Source organism: Purpureocillium lilacinum, assembly GCF_023168085.1.
Source record: "Purpureocillium lilacinum CBS 284.36 DNA, scaffold_1, whole genome shotgun sequence".
NCBI lineage: Eukaryota > Fungi > Ascomycota > Sordariomycetes > Hypocreales > Ophiocordycipitaceae > Purpureocillium > Purpureocillium lilacinum.
The window spans coordinates 4,227,757-4,244,963 of record NW_027072111.1 but is presented as its reverse complement, the minus strand read 5'-3'; the positions used below and the strand labels follow the sequence as shown (position 1 = coordinate 4,244,963).

Sequence of the window (17,207 nt, the reverse complement as noted above, 5' to 3'; positions counted from 1 at the left end):
ATGTCCTGGCAAGGCAAGTCCACCGCCTTCGTGTCGCAACCCCTCCTTCGCGGCACCGAATCGTGACGAGATGGCTGACCATCCCCGTAGCTTATGTCGACAGCAGGTAGATATCTGCCCACCCCCCACCACGACACTCCTCGTCGGGCCGCATCGCGACGCCCGCCGCACGTGCCGACGTGAACAGCAGGATACTGACTGAGCGTTGCAGCCTGGTTGGCACCGGCCATGTGGACAAGGGCGCCATCATCAGTGTTGCCGGAGACAGCGCGTGGGCAGCGTCTGCCGACCTCCAGGTAGGCACCCGCTGCCCAGCCAGGGGCATCGCCCGAGGACATACGAGCTAACGTTGAGTCATCGCACAGCTCAAGCCGGAGGAGATGAAGGTCATCGCCTCCATCGTCAGCGGCGACTCTGCCGCCAAGGACAAGGCCTTTGCTGACGGCCTGTTTATCGCCGGCAACCGATACGTCGTGGCCCGCGCCGAGGACCGGAGTATCTATGCGCGAGCGGTGCGTAGCAGTCCCCTATCTGGCCTGGCGATGCAATACTACGGTCAGCATACTAACGTGTTCTTTCACCACCACTAGGGCCGGACCGGCGTCGCCATCGCCAAGACCAAGCAGGCCATTGTCGTCGGCCACCATGGAGAGACCCAGGTCGCTGGCAACGCCACCTCGACCGTCGAGAGCTTGGCCGACTACCTGATCGGCCAGGGATACTAAGAGATGGGCATGTACGATGGAGCCGAGCCGCTCGCCGCTTTTCGTGGGCGGGCTGGCGAGGAATGGTGTCGGGCAACGCATGGCGTATGCCTTGTCCAGCAATACATACGGTCCAGGCAGGGACAGCTAGCTACCGGCCCTGAGAGGCCGCGCGACGTTGCGTCTGCAAACATGGGGTTCTTTATTTGAGCCTGCAATCTTTACCTTACCTACTTCCCTATATGAAACCTAGAATCTTCCGTGACATCTGGGGTATGTTGCGTCTTCAGCAAGGCGGCAAAAGCCCTCTGGCCAGGTCCGAATACTTTTCTTTTTAGGTGCTGTGACTTCTCTCCCGGGAAATGGTTGAGCCCTTCTTGCCAAATTGACACCGTCGAAAGGTCATGCAGGTGTTGGTGGTGGTGATATAAGCCAACGAGGCCCTACATGTCAACTACCTACCTAGTAGTCATAGAACGATCGTGCAGACGGCTGCAGCAAAGCACCAAACGTATCGACAGCTGGCCACAGGAGAGAAGAGCGAGTTACTTCAGGTGATATAGAAATGTTGCAACCAGAACATGGGACATGTGTACGGCATCAAATGCCTGCCAGTCTAGGCAGCGACGACCACACAGCTTCAAGCTGGCTCGTGATACATTGTTGTACATGATTAGGCCTTTCCCCCCTTTCATTACGCCGTTGCACGTCTCAGTAACGCCGGATCCCCGCTCCCTCTATACCCGGGCCAGTCTCTTTTGTAATCGTTCCCACAAAAGCTGCGGAATATGCGTCGTCGCGTTACGCCAGCCTCGGTCCGGCCGTTCGCTTCGAGCGCGTCCCGAAGCGAACCGAGGTCCCTGGCCGTCGTGCCCTTTTTCGTCAAAAACCCGTTTTGCGATTCTGTGGATAACACCACCTTCCCGCGCGCGCCCGCGCCACTCGTCGGCTTTTCATACGGGCAGCTCGGCGTTCCTGCGCCCCAGGCCGGCCCGGTCGACGAGCATGCCGATGTACGGCCCCACGACGGGTAACCCGCGCGCGAAGCCGGCGATGGTGCCGAGGAAGTCGCCGAATAGCACGACGATGCCGTACGCCTCGACGAGGAAGCCGATGAAGGTCCACCGCAGGAGGATGAGGGCGAGGCCGACGAAGAAGGCGGCGGTGCCCTTGGCCTTTTGCTTGCGGGCGAAGAAGAGGAGCGTCTTTTGCGGGCCGATGATGATGGTGAGGCCGATGAGGAAAAGGATCTATTCAGGCGGGAAAGGGAAGGTCTGCGTGTTAGTCGTGTTTTACGGTTTCGGCGGGTTGGGTCGCGGATCGAGGGAGGGAGGAGGGGGAGGGGCGGCTTCGTACATTGCCCATGGCAAGCCTGCGGGAGTCGCGTCAGCATTTGCCTGCAGTGTAGTCAGTCGCGGTGTGGTTCGGCTTACATGGCGCGATCAAAGAAGAGCATCACTCCTCCGATGAGGAATAAGCCTCCTGGAAAGGGGGGGAAAGCGAGATGTCAGCGTCTGCGCTGCGCGGGCAGAGTTACGCGGGCGCATGCCTACCGCCAGAGCAGAAGACCACCCCGATTTCTGTCAACAGCCAAGTTAGCATGCGTGTAGCTTCGGCGACGCTCGTTGTGACGCGGTCCCGCCTCGTGCAGGCTTGCGACCGCGCGCATCACGGTGCTAGGTAGGTAGGGGGGAGGGAGCGGCGTACTTTGGGAGTCTGATAGCCACATCGACATGTTGGCGGTTGTGTGTTGAAAGCGCGAGGGGGAGGAGAGGTTCGGGCTGCGATTTAAGGGAAACGCCGAAGGAGAATGCGACACTGCGGAGAAGCACAGCACAGAGAGCTTGGGATCGCGGTTCGAGGGGTGGAAAGTTTGGCTGTCGCAAGGAGAGGTCGAGTTCGCGGATGCTCTCTCGCCTGCTTGCGAGGCCACCTTGGCTCCGGCCAGGGTCTCGCAGTCGCTCGCTTTAGGGCTTAGCGCCCCCGCCGCTCTTGCAGCCTTGCTGAAGGGAAGCTTAGGGCAGTCAGTGACACGAGCCCAAGGTCAGTTCCCATGTCACCAGAAACCACGTCGACAGGTACAGTATCGTCGTTCCTTGATAAAGTGCCGCGCTTTACCTTTCAACCAACGCGACGAAGATGCGGGCTATTCGAAAGCCGCAACTGTATCTTGAAAAGCCCAAACGCCGTTGTATGGTGCATACGCTCAGCGCCGACATTCATGCACGTGTAAACGCAAACACGTGCCAGTGCCGGAAGCCTCTAAAGCGGCACGGTGCCTGACGAACTGCAGGGGGGGGCCGAAAGACCCACCTCGCGGCACAGCGTGCGCGCCAGACAAATTTCCGGCCATTTTCGAAGCTTCAACTCTGCTCTCCCCTCACACACGATGCAGAACATGCGCACACGCACGCCTCTACGCCACGAAACAGCGCCGCGCCTGGCCGACATCCGAACGGTATCTTTCAGATGAAGGGCCTTGATAACTTGTAGGCGACGCACAGCAACGAGTCGCTGCAAGACGGCGCCGTCACTGCATCGTACGCTCTTGGCCAAGTGGCCTGGACACCGGCCGGTGGCACGACCTGTTTCGAGGCGAGAAGAAGTGTGCGTGGGTGCTCATTGTTGAAGCCACGCCATGGGAGGCGAACAGAAACGCTTTACATTGCTCGCTCGCACAAGCGAGCCCAAACATCCGTCTACCATTACTATACATGTATGCCACGACGGCCACAAGCTCCGCGCTTTGGCAACTGAGATTCGTCCCCCGTACGCTCTCGGTACTCTGTCGGCCTGGCAGAGAGCAAACCTCCTCGATCACGATTAAGCCGGAGCGTCAATTGCCATCCCTCTGCCGAAAGGCTCAGGGTGCATAGTTGGGGCTTGACTTTGTTGGTCGGACATTTCTTTCCCGTCGTGAACGTCCTCGTAGCGTGGAGCAACATGTGTCTCCGTGATCCATTGGTAGACTCGGTCATGTGGCGGCGTGCTTGTCTTTGCAGCCTGCCGTCCATCCGTCGTGTCCGTCCCTCATCATAAAGGTCGCGACCGTCCATCACTTCAGGACCGTGTGCGCGCTGCGTGCCTCGAGGAACATCTCGGCCGACGTCTGCGGCAGCGACCGGATCAGCCCAAACACCTCCTTGTTGTGGTACCGCATCCGCGTCTTCGGGTCGAGGTAGGGCGCCGGCAGGCCCGTGACGTCGCAGTAGTGCTTCGAGTGCGCCAGCGACGGCGCCGACTCGATGTTGGTGTAGGTCGCGCTCGGGGCGGACACGGCCAGCCCGCCGGGACCGGCGCCGCCCGTCTTGAGGCTCTTCTCCAGCACCAGCTTGGAGAGGCTGCGCGAGGCCTGCGCCAGGTTGGGCGGGTTGCTGCCGTTGGCGTTGTCGTTGGAGCTGAGCGCGGGCGTCGAGGTGCCGCTCGTGGAGAGGCCGTCGTCGGCGGCGGGTGTGGCGTTGCCCGAGACGTCCTGCGGGGTGGCGAGCGCCGAGGCCTCCCTCCTGGAGGCGTCGCCAACGATGGCCTTGAGGTTCTTGTTGCGGCGCTGGTTGGGCCGCCAGTTGGGGTTGCGGAAGTGCTTGTGGATGGAGTGGATGTCGAGCTGCTCGATGAGCTGCTGGTGCGCGAGCTGCGCCTCTGTCGGGGCGGCCATGGTGTAGGTGTCGGTGCTGATTGAGTCGGGACAGATGGGCAGTCGTCGTGAAGTATGCGGCCGTTTGGATGTGTGCGGTGGGATAATGTGGCGATTGGACGTGGTGTTGCGGACGGGAGGAGTTGATCAAGGGCAGGCGTTCATGGCGTTGTTCTGCCGCGGCCCACCGTGCGCGTCCGTGTTGTCACTGTCCGTCTACGGCACCAAAGCTCACCACTTTAGCTGGGAAACGACGCCGTGCCGCGCCTCTAGCAACCACACCTCACCACGCCAACGCTGTCAATAAAAAGCACCCGTCTCGTGCTGCACAGTGACCGAAGCAAAGCATGGTGAGACCCTAGCCATTTGCGGTCGACGACCAAGTGACATGCTCTAATCGTAAACAGGAGAGCCCGCACGAGCATCAGCAGAACCTCCTGCTGTCCCGCATCATCACCAACGTGGTATGCCACGGCTCTTGCCCGACGCCGAAGGGTGGGCCACTGACAAGTCACAGGAGAAACTCAATGAAGCAGTCGTCGTCATGAACAAGAGCCTACAAGTCAGTCGAGTGCATCCGTGTGCGCAGAGATTAAGCAGCCTAACGCGCGTGTTCAGGAAATCAACATTCAGAACATGAACGTCGAGCTGGTGGCGCAAATGTTCAAGAACTACCAGTCCAACGTGCTGTTCCACCTCGAAGGTGAGCGCCTACAATGAACTCTACTTGTGGTTTTTCTTACAGTTGTTTAGCTACGGATAACCTCAAGCCGCCGTCGTAGATCATGAGAGGTACGGAAGCGGCAACATGGGGTAGTACGAGGGTTTGGCCGGGCAACAGAGCACAACACGATGGCTCGTGGGAAGAGCAGAAAGCTCCGTGTACTCGTAACGATGTAATGACTCATATACCTTGCGTTTTTGTCGCGATTGTTTTTCGCCTTGTCAGTGACCCGACGTGCGCCGCCAGACGCGTCCACCACCAGCGCTCCCGCCAATTCACACCCGCGATGTGTTAGCGGCGATGCTCGTGCGCGCGCCACCTATTGCATCCCTTGACCCACCTCCAAGACCTCTCTCCCGTCGTCAGCCTCGCAGCCTCGCAGCACCTTACTTTGCGCCGTTCACCTCCGTCCCCGTCCCCCCAGCACCGAACGCGCCATCGCGGTCCGCCTCGCAATCGATTGGGTGCGACCCTGACCCTCCCGTCGCTGTGGTCTGCTTCACCATGAGAGTCTGAACTCGTCTTTCCGTCGCCAGCACCACCACCTCGATTCTCGCCAGCGACTGCCATAATGGCGCCCTCCGCCGTCGACGAGAAGCCCATCGGCCCGCCCGAGGCGAAGACGTATCCGCCCGCTCACATCTTTCCCGTCAAAGAGACTCGATTCGAGAAGTACATCGACCCGCAGGAGGATGGGCGCAAGCGAGCCCTCGAGAACCCGGACACGGCGGCCATCGTCATTGACAATGGTATTACGACCCACGAGACGCTGACTCCCAATCGCAAGCACAATCTGACGCCCCTACCACAGGCTCCTCTGCCGTGCGAGCCGGCTGGTCTTTCGAGTCGGCCCCGCGCTTCAGCATCCCCCCCATCATGTCCAAGTACCGGGACCGAAAGCTCGGAAAGACCTTCTCCTTTGCCGGCTACGACTGCTACGCCGACACGACGGCCCGAGGCCACATCCGAAACGCCTTCGAGGCCGGCACCGGCATCGTCAGCAACTGGGATGTCATGGAGCACGTCCTCGACTACGTCTTCCTCAAGCTTGGCATGAACAACGCCGACGGTGCAGTCGACGTCCCCGTCGTCATGACCGAGGCCGTGGCCAACCTGCCCTACTCTAGAAAATGTCCGTCTCGGCCGAGCTCTACATATAGACATCCGCTAATAGCATACTTCAGCCATGACCGAGATCATATTCGAGTGCTACGGTGCGCCTTCGCTGGCCTACGGCATCGACTCGCTCTTTTCCTACCGACAAAACCAGGGCAAGACGGGCCTGGTCGTCTCCTCCTCCTATACCTCCACCCACGTTATACCAGTCTACAACTCCAAAGCGATGCTCGCACAGGCCATCAGGTTAAACTGGGGCGGCTACCACGGCGCCGAGTACCTGCTCAAGCTGATCCGCCTCAAGTACCCAGCCTTTTCGGGCAAGCTCAACGTGTCGCAGGCCGAGAACATGATTCGGGACCACTGCTACGTCTCCAAGGACTACGACAACGAGATCAGGAGCTACCTGGACTGGACGGGTCTCGAGGACCGTGATGTCGTGATTCAGTATCCCTACACCGAGGAGGTGATAGTGCAAAAGTCGGAAGAGGAGCTTGCTCGGATAGCAGAGCGCAAAAAGGAGAGCGGCCGGAGACTCCAGGAGCAGGCCGCCAAGATGCGGCTGGAGAAGCTGATGAAGAAGGAGCAGGACCTCGAGTACTACAAGAACCTTCAAAATCGCCTGGTGGACGAGACCAAGAAGGAGACTCGCCGTCAGCTGGACAGCCACGACCTCAAGGACGAGGCGCAGCTCGACAAGATTGTCAAGGAACTGGAAAAGTCCATCAAAAAAGCCCGCACCAAGGATGTTGGCGGCGACCCGGAGGAGGAGCAAGAGGCACCAGACTTTGGTCTCCTCGAGATACCCGACGACCAGCTTGACGAGGCGCAAATCAAGCAGAAGCGGCAGCAGCGTCTTCTCAAGTCGAACCACGAGGCCCGCGCCCGCGCCAAGGCCGAAAAGGAAGCCGAAAAGGCCCGCGTCGAGGAGGAGGCGCGCCTGGACAGGGAACGCCGTGAGAACGACCTCGAGGGCTGGCTGGACGAGAAGCGACAGCGACGCCTCGAGACGCTGTCCAAGATTAAGGAGCGCGACCGCCTCAAGGCCGACCTCGGCAACCGCAAGTCGCTGGCGTCGCAGATCCGCATGAAGAGCATCGCCAACCTCGCGTCGGACAACCCGACAAAGAAGCGGCGGCGGGGCGGCGACGACGACAACTTTGGCGCCAACGACGACGACTGGGGCGTGTACCGGCAGATCGCCGTGGGCGACAACAGCGACGACGAGCAGGAGGAGGAGGACCTGGCATCCAACCTCAAGCAGCTCGAGCAGGAGCTCCTCAAGTACGACCCGGAGTTCGACTACGAGCAGACCGAGGAGGCCAAGTCGGACTGGTCCAAGTCGCTGCTGCACGCCTTCGCGCGCGGGCCCCGGCCCTTCAACCCGGCGTCGCAGGCCGAGCTCAACCAGATCCACCTCAACGTCGAGCGCATCCGCGTCCCCGAGGTCGTCTTCCGCCCCTCCATCGCGGGTGTCGACCAGGCCGGCATCGTCGAGATCGCCGGCGACGTCCTCAACCAGCGCCTCGCGGGCGTGCCCAACCGCGACTTCCTCCGCGACATCTTCCTCACCGGCGGCAACACCCTGTTCCGCAACTTTGACGACCGCCTGCGCGACGGCCTGCGCGCCCTGCTCCCCGCCGATGCGCCCCTCGTCGTGCGCCGCGCCGCTGACGCTTGCCTCGACGCGTGGAAGGGCGCCGCTGGGTGGGCCGGCTCGCCGGCCTGGAAGGAGGCGCGCATCTCGCGCGAGGAGTACCAGGAGAAGGGACCCGACTACATCAAGGTAAGTTAGCGCTTCGTTCGGCCCATCCATGACCGGCAGAGCATGCTGTCTGAAAGACACGAAACTAACCGCTTTGCCCCCGCAGGAACACGATATGGGTAACTCGTACGCGTGATCTGGGTAGGCATGCTTCAGCAACAGCTCCGGGAGTCGGTAGGAAACGGTCTGTGTTTTTATCTGCGGGTTAGGAGTCTTGATTGCGTTCTTCATTCGTTGTTTTGAGGTCAAAAGTGAGACTTGCAGAATCAAAAAGGGCACCAGTTCACCTGGCACAGCACCCCACCGTTGGTCAGGACAGGCCCGTATCTATCAAATAAGTCTTGTTCAACGCTACAACCAGCATCCATGCGACAGCGTCAAGCCACTACCCGTCCTAAAGACTTCTCGCATCGACACATACCAATTCCAAAGTCCAAACGCCAAGGCATCGCCTCGCGAGACGAGCCGTCACCTCCAAAAACGCCCCTAACGTAAAAATGACATGTACGCCGCGGGACGGCCCCCGGGCATGTTGTCCTACTCTGCCCGGGCGACACCCTCCTCGGGCTGCAGCTGCCGATTGATCTCTTCGGCCGTGCGCGTATCTTCCTCGGCTCGGTTGGCGTACGCCTGTCGGTCCTCGTCCATCTGCTCCTGCAAGCCCGCAACGGCCTGGGCGACCGCCTCCAGAGGGGTCCCAGCCGCGGGGTTGTTGTTGGGGTCGCCAGGGGGCTGCTCTGGCCCGCTGGCCGGGGGTGGCGGCTGAGCAGCCGCGGGTTGGGAGAGGTTGATGTTGGGTGGAGGCTGAGGAAACTCGCCTTGAATGTCCAGCAACCTCGACTGTAGGTGAATGACATACTCGCGCAGCGCGTAGTTTTCTGTCTGCATGGCCTTGAACGTCTGCTCCATCTCGCCGTACTCCCGAACCTGCTGTTCGAGCTTCTTGATGTAGCCCTCTTTCCGCTGACGGAACGCTCTCTGTAGGTGACGAGGTCAGTGAACAAGACCAGGAGTGAAAATGTGGCCAGGACAGCTGGCGCATGGAATTGGCTCACCTGGGCAGCTCGGTTCTGCGCGGCACGCTTGGACTGCGACAGCTCACGCTTCGCTTTCCGTCCATCCGCAGACGAACCCTGGTCCGGAGACGCGACGGGCGGCGCCGGAGCTATGGACGCGTTCTGGGGAGGGGCGGGAGAAGTGCCCGGGCTGTGTCCAGACGGGGGCGCCATGGGCATCATGTTTGGAGCGGGCGCGCCGTGGCCGGGAGCCGCGCGAAGGTCAGGGTGAATGTGTGACTCGGCCTCGGTCTTGACGGCTATGGCGCGAGCGGCGTCGTGTGAGGCGGCAGCCAGCTCGTCGTATCCATTCGCGGCACGCGCGGGCGGAGAGTGGGAGGGAGCGGCCCTCGCGTCGCGCGCACCCGACGAGTCCGCGTCGTGGTTTTGCAAGAGCTCGAGCTGCGCGCGCAAATGCTGCTCTGTTGGCATCCAACCGCGACCGTGTTAGCAGGGGAGCTCCGTCTCCAGGCCAATTGAGGCGCAAACGGCGGGTATGCGACAAATGTGAAGCGAGGAGAGTGAGGAAACCAGCGGCAACGCAGATGGAGTCGCCGCGGTTCTACCACGACGGCGAAACGCCTCTCGAGCGAATAAGTGCTCTAGAAGACAGGATCGCCTCTGACGATGCAGGCAGTGGTGTAAGGGCAGGCGGTGATGCAAACGGGGATATGGTGGTGAGTGTCGGCAGCTCAGAAATCACAGCCGCGACGTGCAGCTGGCAATGCGTCGTTGCATGCGTCTCGCCACTGCACACACACGGCAAAGACAAATCGAAGCAGAAGACAAAGACGAAGCGATCGTTGAGACTGACCTTGATTGCTGGTGCCCGTCGTCTGCTGCATTGCTCGAGATTCTGACTCAGCAGTCGAGGAAGCGGGAACGGGGGATGACTACGCAGGAATCGAGGCTGCTGACGTGAAGGGAAAAATGAGGGCGAGCGAGGGGAGGACACTACGGCGCTGTGGTATGAGCGCTCCTGCTTCGTCTTCGTCGACTTGCGGCTTCTGCTTCTGGCGGCGGTGGGGCTGGGGTGTGGGTGGGGCCGGGGGCGTGTTTGCGTTGCGTGCGGCATTGGGAATGCGATTATGTAAGAGGGCGCAGCTGGGAAGGAGCCGAAGGCCGGCCGCCCACCTTCCTTCCCTCTGTTGCCGGCCAGAATGGACGGAAGCAAGTGCGATCCCCCAAATTGGGCGCTCATCAGCGTGCCACCGCGCCCATTCAAGGTTGCTCCTGAGGTAGGTGGTCAGTGGTGATGGGTAGCTGGGCATCCGGCGGCGCCTTCCCCTCCGGTTGTGCTGGCGAAGGCGGGCGGCCGGAGGTGCAAGTACATACGGGCTACTTGGCGGACGTGTTGTTACGTGTTGCTCTCGATGTTGGGGCTGTTGGGTGTGCCCCTGCAGGCAGACTCTGGTGTACTTGCCGGCAAGTACTTGCAGCGTATGAAATACATGGCGTCACGTCGTCCAAACTTGTACTCGGTTATGCTCTGCGCCGCGCCGCCTGGCCGCATTTCGCCCAGCCATGCCGCTTTTCCCCCGTCAACAACCCCCCGCCCCCCAGCTCCGACCCCTCCATCATCGGCATCTTCTCAGCGAAAAAGCCCCAGGCGGTAACGATCGCATTGTCGCCAACGTATCGGGATGGCGGGAACCTTGGGCGTCGGCGTCGTGTCAAGCGGAGATGCAGGCTGCTGGGTTTGTCAGCAACCGCCCAGCCGCTGAGCGGGGGTGGGCGGCCAGGGCGGCCTTACACGCGCGGAGGCAGCGGGCCGGAGGTTGGAAGAGGAGCGCGGCCTCGGAAGACACGCCATGGATTCCAAATGGGGAAATCGGCTCGCCGCCAGAGCCCACTTCCCCGAGTTCTGTTGCGCAATCCGCCCTGGAATCGACGAGCTTCCCGCCGGTATCTCCACGGACTGGCACCTGGTGCGGACGCCTGGTGCGGACACATGGTCGACTGTCTTGACTCGCCTTTTGCTGAACGGCCTGATCAGATGGTAGCGCTGCCTGCCATCATCGCTCAATGGCTCAAGATTCAAGAAGTCACGGACGACTGCGCAGCATCTTCTCAGACCCCGGAGCCGCGTGTGCATCAACCTTTCTGGCGATTGCCAGCTTGGCATTGCCGACTCTGGGCGTGATTACTCCGAGAATGTGTTTGCGATTGGCACGATGCGACGCGGGAGCTGCAGGGGCTGTCACAGCGCGCATTTTCCTGGCCTTGCGCGCGGTACGGAGCACGCAGCGTCGGTCAACAAGATTGCTATCGCTTCCGAAAAGTTGCCGACCTCCTCTCCACACACGACCTTCTGGAAGATAAGCGGACAATTCCATGACAGCTGTCGGACAATTCCAATGTCCGGCCCGCTTGCGTGTTGGCCAGTCACACCGATATGCCTCGCGAATTTCCCAGTTCGAAAAGGTGGTCTGAGGCTCTTTCGTCGCCGCCCAGTGTCGCCTGGACAAGGGTCCCGACTCCCAACAGCGGCAGTAAGCTCGCCCACACTCGTCTCGCCAGGGTCTCGCAATACCTTGGTCAAGTCTTGTATGTACATCTCATGAACCCTAACTACAAAGCGCACCCGCACAAGCTTCCAGACTCGAGGAGCCTATTCCTCGGGCATCCAGGCTGGCAGACTCTTGAAGAGCTTACCCGCCCTCCATACATGAGTAATGTTGTCCGGGTTTGTCAACACCTTGATATCGTCGAGCGGGTTCACCTTGACGGCGATAATGTCGGCATCGTATCCCTCCTTGAGCTGGCCGCTCAGCGGCGCCAGTCCTCCCAGTGTTTCCGGACCGTTGGCCGTCGCACACTCAATGGCCTGCAGCGGCGTCATCCCGGCCTCGACGGCGTACACCAGCTCGTGAGCGTTGTTTCCGTGCGACAGCTTGGACGCCTTGTCGCTGCTCACCATGTCGGTTCCCAGCGCTATCTTGACGCCCTTCTTGACACACAGCTTGTACGACTCTCTGGACTTTTCGACGAGGCCGAGGAGCTTGCGCTTGACCGGCGGCGGCAGCTGATCCATGTAGTCGGTGGAGAGGGTCCGGACGATGTGCTGCGTGGGCACAAAGAGGGCGTCCTTCTCGATCATGAGGTCGGCTACCTCCTCGTCGATGTACATGCCGTGCTCAATGGACTTGACTCCGGCGCGGAGCGCAGCCAGGATGCCCGCCTTGCCAATGGCATGGGCCGCGACAGCGCGACGGCTCCTCGCCGCCTCGTCTACCATGGCCTTGAGTTCCTCGTCGGAGAACTGGCGGTCTTCGGGGTCGTCGTTGAGGCTGAGCACGCCTCCGCTGGAGCACACCTTGATGACGCGGGCTCCTCGCCGGATCATCCTCCTGACAGTCTTGATGCAGTCCTCCACGCCGTCGCAGACACCAATGGGCATGCCCCCGTAGTTCATGGCGTCCATGACCGTGGTAATGGGCTGCTGGTGATCGTCACCATGGCCACCCGTAATGGACAGCGCCGCAACCGAAGAGTAGATGTTGGGCCCGACCAGCGGACCATCCCTGACTGCCGGCCACAGGTCGCCAGCATAGCCCTCGAGCTCGCGCACCGACGTGTACCCGGCCATGAGCGTGCGCCTCAGATCATCCACGGTGATGGCGCCAGCCAGGGCGCTGTAGTTGGGCAGGAAGCCCATCAGGCCAGACACAGAGCTCGCCACATCGAGGCCCATGAAGTGCGTGTGGCAATCCCAGAGGCCGGGCATGAGGACATGGACGTAGGTCGGGCGGACGTCGCGATACTTGTGAGGGCGCTCGAGGAACGAACCAACCCACTCGATCGTGCCGCCTCGCACGGCGATGGCGCCATTCTGAATTGGCTCTCCGCGACCGGGGATGAGGGTCTGCGCCCAGATGAGCGTCACGACGGACTCATCCACGGGGCTCTCGACGTCGATGTGCGACTGAGGGAGCTGCTGGCGGCGGATCGGGACGCGCATCTTGTCTCCTGTTGCGTCTAGGGTAGGTAGATTCCTCGTATGAACTGATCAGGGTTCTTGTCACCCAATTCGCAAGACAAGCCCTTGATATGAGGCCGACAAAGCAATGCTTGACTGCTTGGAGATGTGACAGACTGTCTTTAATGCCAGATGAAAGTTCAATGCCAAAGGGCTGGGCAGGACGTGGGGGGAAGCTTCGTGATCCTGCTGCTTAAATGTGGGTGAAGGCATGAGGAGAGGCGGGTACGGTTGCCGACGGACACTAGCGCCAAGATGTTGATGGCGATCCTGGGGTAAATTGGACTGATAGCTACTGCGCGGCGGTGATTGTGCGAGTCCATGAGTATAGCCAAGTAGTATAGCCAAATGAATGATAGTATGCGTAGCCTCGAAGGCTGTCAGTCGATTTAGACATACCGATATCCTGCCCCGGAGGTCGACTCAACGAACCGCCGCCGCCGCCGCACAGTGCACGTCCGCCCCGAGAGTCCCCTGCCTGTGGAGCCGGAGCTTTCCTCGACGCCGCCCGCCGAGGCGCCTCCTCAGGCGCCGCAACGCACCTGAACCACACCTAAGCTCAAGCTCAGCTCACTTGGTATCGCCGCCTCACCCTCACCCCGCTGCCGTCCACCCTCCCGACGGCATCGCCATGTCACGCCGCCTCTTTCTCTCCAGCCCACTGACGCGTGCCTCTCACATAACACGCCCCGCAACGATACGATCCCCCTTTCTCGTCGCGCCCTTCTCCTCATCATCATCCTCCGCATCCACATCGACGTCGTCGATCCCCTCAGCCATGGAGGATACGAAGCCGCGCTTCTCAGCCGGCACGGACGAGGCGTCCGCGCAGGCGGCCCTCGCGCCGCTGCTGCAGGCCTCGTCGCCGTCGTCCTCGGGCGGCGGCGCTGCAGGAAGCGGACGCTGGGCGCTCGTCAAGGACGGGGAGGCTCTGGAGCGGAGCTTCAAGTTCAAGACGTTTGCCAAGACTTGGGTGCGCCAACAACCCGCTTTCCCCCTGAGTTGACTGGGCCCCTTTCGTGCGCTTGACTGACGACGGGATGGCGGTGGTGTGTATAGGATTTCATGACGGCCGTGTCGCTGCAGTGCAAGCTGAAGAACCATCACCCAGAATGGTCTAATGTGCGTCTCCTCTCACCACCTACCACTCTGCCTGCCTGTCTGCCTGCCCATGAAGCGTGGTTGCCAGTCACACGCGCACATCATGGGAAGAGTGTACGGAGTATCGGCAGAGAGAAGCGCGTCGCTTATGAATAGTACCGTAGGTCTACAACACGACGTTTATCCGCTGGACTACGCACAACCCAAAGGGCCTGTCGAGCAAGGACGTCGATCTGGCGGCCGTGTGCGACGCTCTGGCCAAGGACTTTGGCGAGCTGGAGCCCGAGCCGGTGAGCTGCGAGGTGCGGGATGTGGCGGACCGGGCGGTCGGCTCGGCGGGCGGGGAGTGTTGCGTGCCGCCGAAGAAGTGACGGCGTGGAGTAGGTTCGTGTAAGATGGAATGTGCTGTACTGTACTACTATCAAGCGCTTCAAGGGTCGCGCATGAAACCGTCACAACGAGAAGGGATGGAACGTCAACAGAACTTGAAGGACTTAGCATCCCTTCACATCGACCTTTGGAGATTCAGGGATTGCTGTTGACTGTCTGAGTGATCGGCCAGTGTTATTATTAGTATTCGTCTAAGCCTTCCCCGGGCCTGCCACAAGGTGTGCGTCGGCCGCAATGTATATACAAGAGCTCAAATGCCATACTCGGCTCGCACTTCCCAAACGCCATGTGAATGCCAAACACTGCCCTCCAGCCTGGCATGATCGTCGTGACTGGCCATTAATCTATTTTATCTCAGATGGCATGCGCTTGTCTTTCTGCTGGCCGAAGCCGTGCGCGTTGACCCGGTTGTCGTTGTGACACCTTGGGTGCTCTTCGATTGCAAGGGTTCCATTCCCGCTGGTCGCTCATTGCTGCTTCTTGGCGTCCCGGATGGCCTTGAGCTTCTTCTCACGGCGCTTCTTGTGGGCCTCGGCACCGGCCTCGGTGTCCAGGCAGTAGTCCCACCAGCGGAAGCTCGAGGCGTAGTTGCCGATGAACTTCTCGTGGTGCAGGTCGTGGTGGTCGGCGCCGGCCCAGACGGGCAGGAAGTGGCGCAGGCTCCAGGGGAAATCGTAGCCGCTGTGGGCGTCGATGGCCTGGAAGAGACGCAGGATGATCCACGTGTACATGGTGATGAGGTGGAGGTCGCCGGTGACGCAGAGCAGGAGAATCGGGGAGCCGACGACGCCGATGCCGAGGAGCATTGTCTCAATGGGCGAAGCGTACTCGGCAGCCAGGCCAAAGGGGGCCGAGTAGGTGTGGTGCATCTTGTGGATGGCCTTGTAGAGCGGGCCGTAGTGCAGGGCTCGGTGGAACCAGTAGTGCCAGGTATCCTCCATGACGAAGAGGATGGCAATCTGGATAGCCATCTTGAGCACTGACGGGAAGGGCACGCCGTAGTCCATGCCAAAGTATGTGGCGATGGGATGGAAGAACCAGATCTGGGGCAGCTCGGCGGTGAAGTGGCTGACGAGGACGATGGCGGCGCAGTCCCACTGCTCCTTAAGCGTCGGCATCTTCTGCGCCTGAATCTTGTACTTGTTGAAGTAGGGGATCTTGTCCATGATCATAAAGGGGAGGCAGCGGCCGAAGTAGACGATTTCGTGCATGACGAAGCTCATGATGCCGGTCGCGAGGGTGTCGTTTTGCATGAAGAGGTACCAAGCCTGCGCGCGCCCGGGTTAGCCCACGACTGTTTCACATGTGTTTGTTGGGAGGGCGGAGCGGTGGCGATGTCGCACGCGCCGGCGCCCATTGCCCATCAGCCGGAGGAGAGAGGACGTACGGCCCAGAGGCGCTCGAGGTAGTTGAGGTGAACATTGTACTTGCCGACCTCCTCGAGGACGGTGAAGTAGTCCTGGGTCTGGTTGCCCAGGGCCTTTGCGGTCGCGTTGCTGCGAGGCATCGCGTTAGCGACGTGACGGACGACGATAAGGGGGTTCTGTCGAGGCGGTACTCACACCATGTCCATCTTGGCGCGGAGGATGCGAATGCGCGGCCGATTGCTGAATGAATAGGGCGGACGAACGACGGCGACGACCGTGAAGAACGCAAAAAAGGAAAGAAAAAGGGACTGCAACTGCAACAGTCGTGATGAGGCGACTGGAAGCAGAAAGGGTCGATAGGAGATCGCGGTGGGGGGGGAGAGGAGGGAGATTTTATCGGCTCTCATTTAAAGTGACCCTTGCTGGGGGGCGGCCCTATTTTTTTCTTCGCCTCCGGCCGCGCCAGTTGAGGTCAGGAGATGGCGAAGCGTTCGGGTTCCGTGCTGTAGCGCGGGTTTCCAGGGGCAGCTGCACGCTGGACTCGTCCACTCAGCGCCCTGTGCCTCAGCGGCTGCAGCGAACGGGAGGATGCGAACCTCCACTGAAAGGTCCCCCGGTGGGGCGGGCTCGGCCTGGTGCGATGGCTCCAGAATGAGCCCACCATCCAGGGCGACTTTCCGATGTTCCGGGGGGTCCAGCGCTGGAGAAACGCATGATGTGAGGAACGCGGACTGTGGCTGGTGCGCGGGCGCAGCCACAGATGCCGGCCAGCGATCCGAATACGAGGGAGCGAGCGAGTGAGCACGTGAAGGGTGCAGCACTCGACGAATGCACCACAACTGAACGCAGGGACAAGCGACGGCCTCAATTGTCGGAGACGTGATTCGTGCGTTGCAACTATATCTTCTGCGACGGCCCCAAAGCGTGCGCGTCTCGAAACGACGGCAGACCTCTCAGGCCATGCTGGACGGTCACTGAACGACCTCGTCGGTGCATCACCGAGTACGGAGTACGTACCGCCCGCCCGCCCTACATAATACAGCGATCGAACCCGAACACGAGAGCGCTCCGGGCGCGGGCGGGCGGGCCCCACCACACCCGATCGTCCGCCAAACGCAGAGCTCGCTGTCATCTGTCGCCCAGCAGCTCTCCCACCGTGCAGATTATCTGTGACGCGCCCGTTGGCCAGCGCCCGCCACCACCACCCGACGCATCATCGGGACCTCCACCATCCGTTCGACCTCGCCGCGCGCCGTGGTGCCATAATCCGAGCCGCGCAACACGCTCCAGTTCCAGTTCCAGGGAGCTGTGCCGCCCGTCCACTCACGCGTCTCTCATTCCTCTCCCCCGCAACTCCCGCGCGCCACTCGGC

General features: G+C 61.0%; 9 protein-coding genes across 9 annotated transcripts; 4 read left to right on the top strand and 5 right to left on the bottom strand.

Moving 5' to 3' along the window:
* Positions 1-725, top strand: PLICBS_000988 (profilin, required for normal timing of actin polymerization in response to thermal stress; the record flags this gene model as incomplete). Its single annotated transcript, XM_018317951.2, has 4 exons — positions 1-62; positions 212-296; positions 366-512; positions 591-725. 4 exons carry the CDS (start codon positions 1-3, stop codon positions 723-725), a joined length of 429 nt encoding a protein of 142 aa, XP_018183476.2.
* Positions 726-1,657: 932 nt separating this feature from the next.
* On the bottom strand, positions 1,658-2,439 carry PLICBS_000987 (Golgi Transport; the record flags this gene model as incomplete). Its single annotated transcript, XM_018317952.1, has 5 exons — positions 1,658-1,954; positions 2,061-2,076; positions 2,138-2,186; positions 2,258-2,284; positions 2,412-2,439. 5 exons carry the CDS (start codon positions 2,437-2,439, stop codon positions 1,658-1,660), a joined length of 417 nt encoding a protein of 138 aa, XP_018183477.1.
* Positions 2,440-3,759: 1,320 nt separating this feature from the next.
* On the bottom strand, positions 3,760-4,359 carry PLICBS_000986 (uncharacterized protein; the record flags this gene model as incomplete). Its single annotated transcript, XM_018317953.2, has 1 exon — positions 3,760-4,359. One exon carries the CDS (start codon positions 4,357-4,359, stop codon positions 3,760-3,762), a length of 600 nt encoding a protein of 199 aa, XP_018183478.1.
* A 326-nt stretch (positions 4,360-4,685) lies between these two features.
* PLICBS_000985 (DASH complex subunit dad4) lies at positions 4,686-5,120 on the top strand (the record flags this gene model as incomplete). The annotated part of the gene is made up of 5 exons (XM_018317954.1): positions 4,686-4,688; positions 4,746-4,802; positions 4,856-4,900; positions 4,957-5,041; positions 5,092-5,120. 5 exons carry the CDS (start codon positions 4,686-4,688, stop codon positions 5,118-5,120), a joined length of 219 nt encoding a protein of 72 aa, XP_018183479.1.
* Positions 5,121-5,633: 513 nt separating this feature from the next.
* On the top strand, positions 5,634-8,079 carry PLICBS_000984 (nuclear actin-protein involved in chromatin remodeling; the record flags this gene model as incomplete). The annotated part of the gene is made up of 4 exons (XM_018317955.2): positions 5,634-5,811; positions 5,874-6,194; positions 6,247-7,964; positions 8,050-8,079. The coding sequence occupies 4 exons, from the start codon at positions 5,634-5,636 to the stop codon at positions 8,077-8,079; spliced, it is 2,247 nt and encodes a 748-aa protein (XP_018183480.2).
* Positions 8,080-8,480: 401 nt separating this feature from the next.
* On the bottom strand, positions 8,481-9,430 carry PLICBS_000983 (uncharacterized protein; the record flags this gene model as incomplete). The annotated part of the gene is made up of 2 exons (XM_018317956.2): positions 8,481-8,921; positions 8,999-9,430. 2 exons carry the CDS (start codon positions 9,428-9,430, stop codon positions 8,481-8,483), a joined length of 873 nt encoding a protein of 290 aa, XP_018183481.2.
* Positions 9,431-11,609: 2,179 nt separating this feature from the next.
* Positions 11,610-12,959, bottom strand: PLICBS_000982 (uncharacterized protein; the record flags this gene model as incomplete). The annotated part of the gene is made up of 1 exon (XM_065599694.1): positions 11,610-12,959. The coding sequence occupies one exon, from the start codon at positions 12,957-12,959 to the stop codon at positions 11,610-11,612; it is 1,350 nt and encodes a 449-aa protein (XP_065455766.1).
* Positions 12,960-13,755: 796 nt separating this feature from the next.
* Positions 13,756-14,449, top strand: PLICBS_000981 (uncharacterized protein; the record flags this gene model as incomplete). The annotated part of the gene is made up of 3 exons (XM_018317957.2): positions 13,756-13,950; positions 14,037-14,099; positions 14,243-14,449. 3 exons carry the CDS (start codon positions 13,756-13,758, stop codon positions 14,447-14,449), a joined length of 465 nt encoding a protein of 154 aa, XP_018183482.2.
* A 486-nt stretch (positions 14,450-14,935) lies between these two features.
* Positions 14,936-16,041, bottom strand: PLICBS_000980 (C-4 sterol methyl oxidase; the record flags this gene model as incomplete). Its single annotated transcript, XM_018317958.2, has 3 exons — positions 14,936-15,736; positions 15,856-15,964; positions 16,031-16,041. 3 exons carry the CDS (start codon positions 16,039-16,041, stop codon positions 14,936-14,938), a joined length of 921 nt encoding a protein of 306 aa, XP_018183483.1.
* Positions 16,042-17,207: the final 1,166 nt, after the last annotated feature.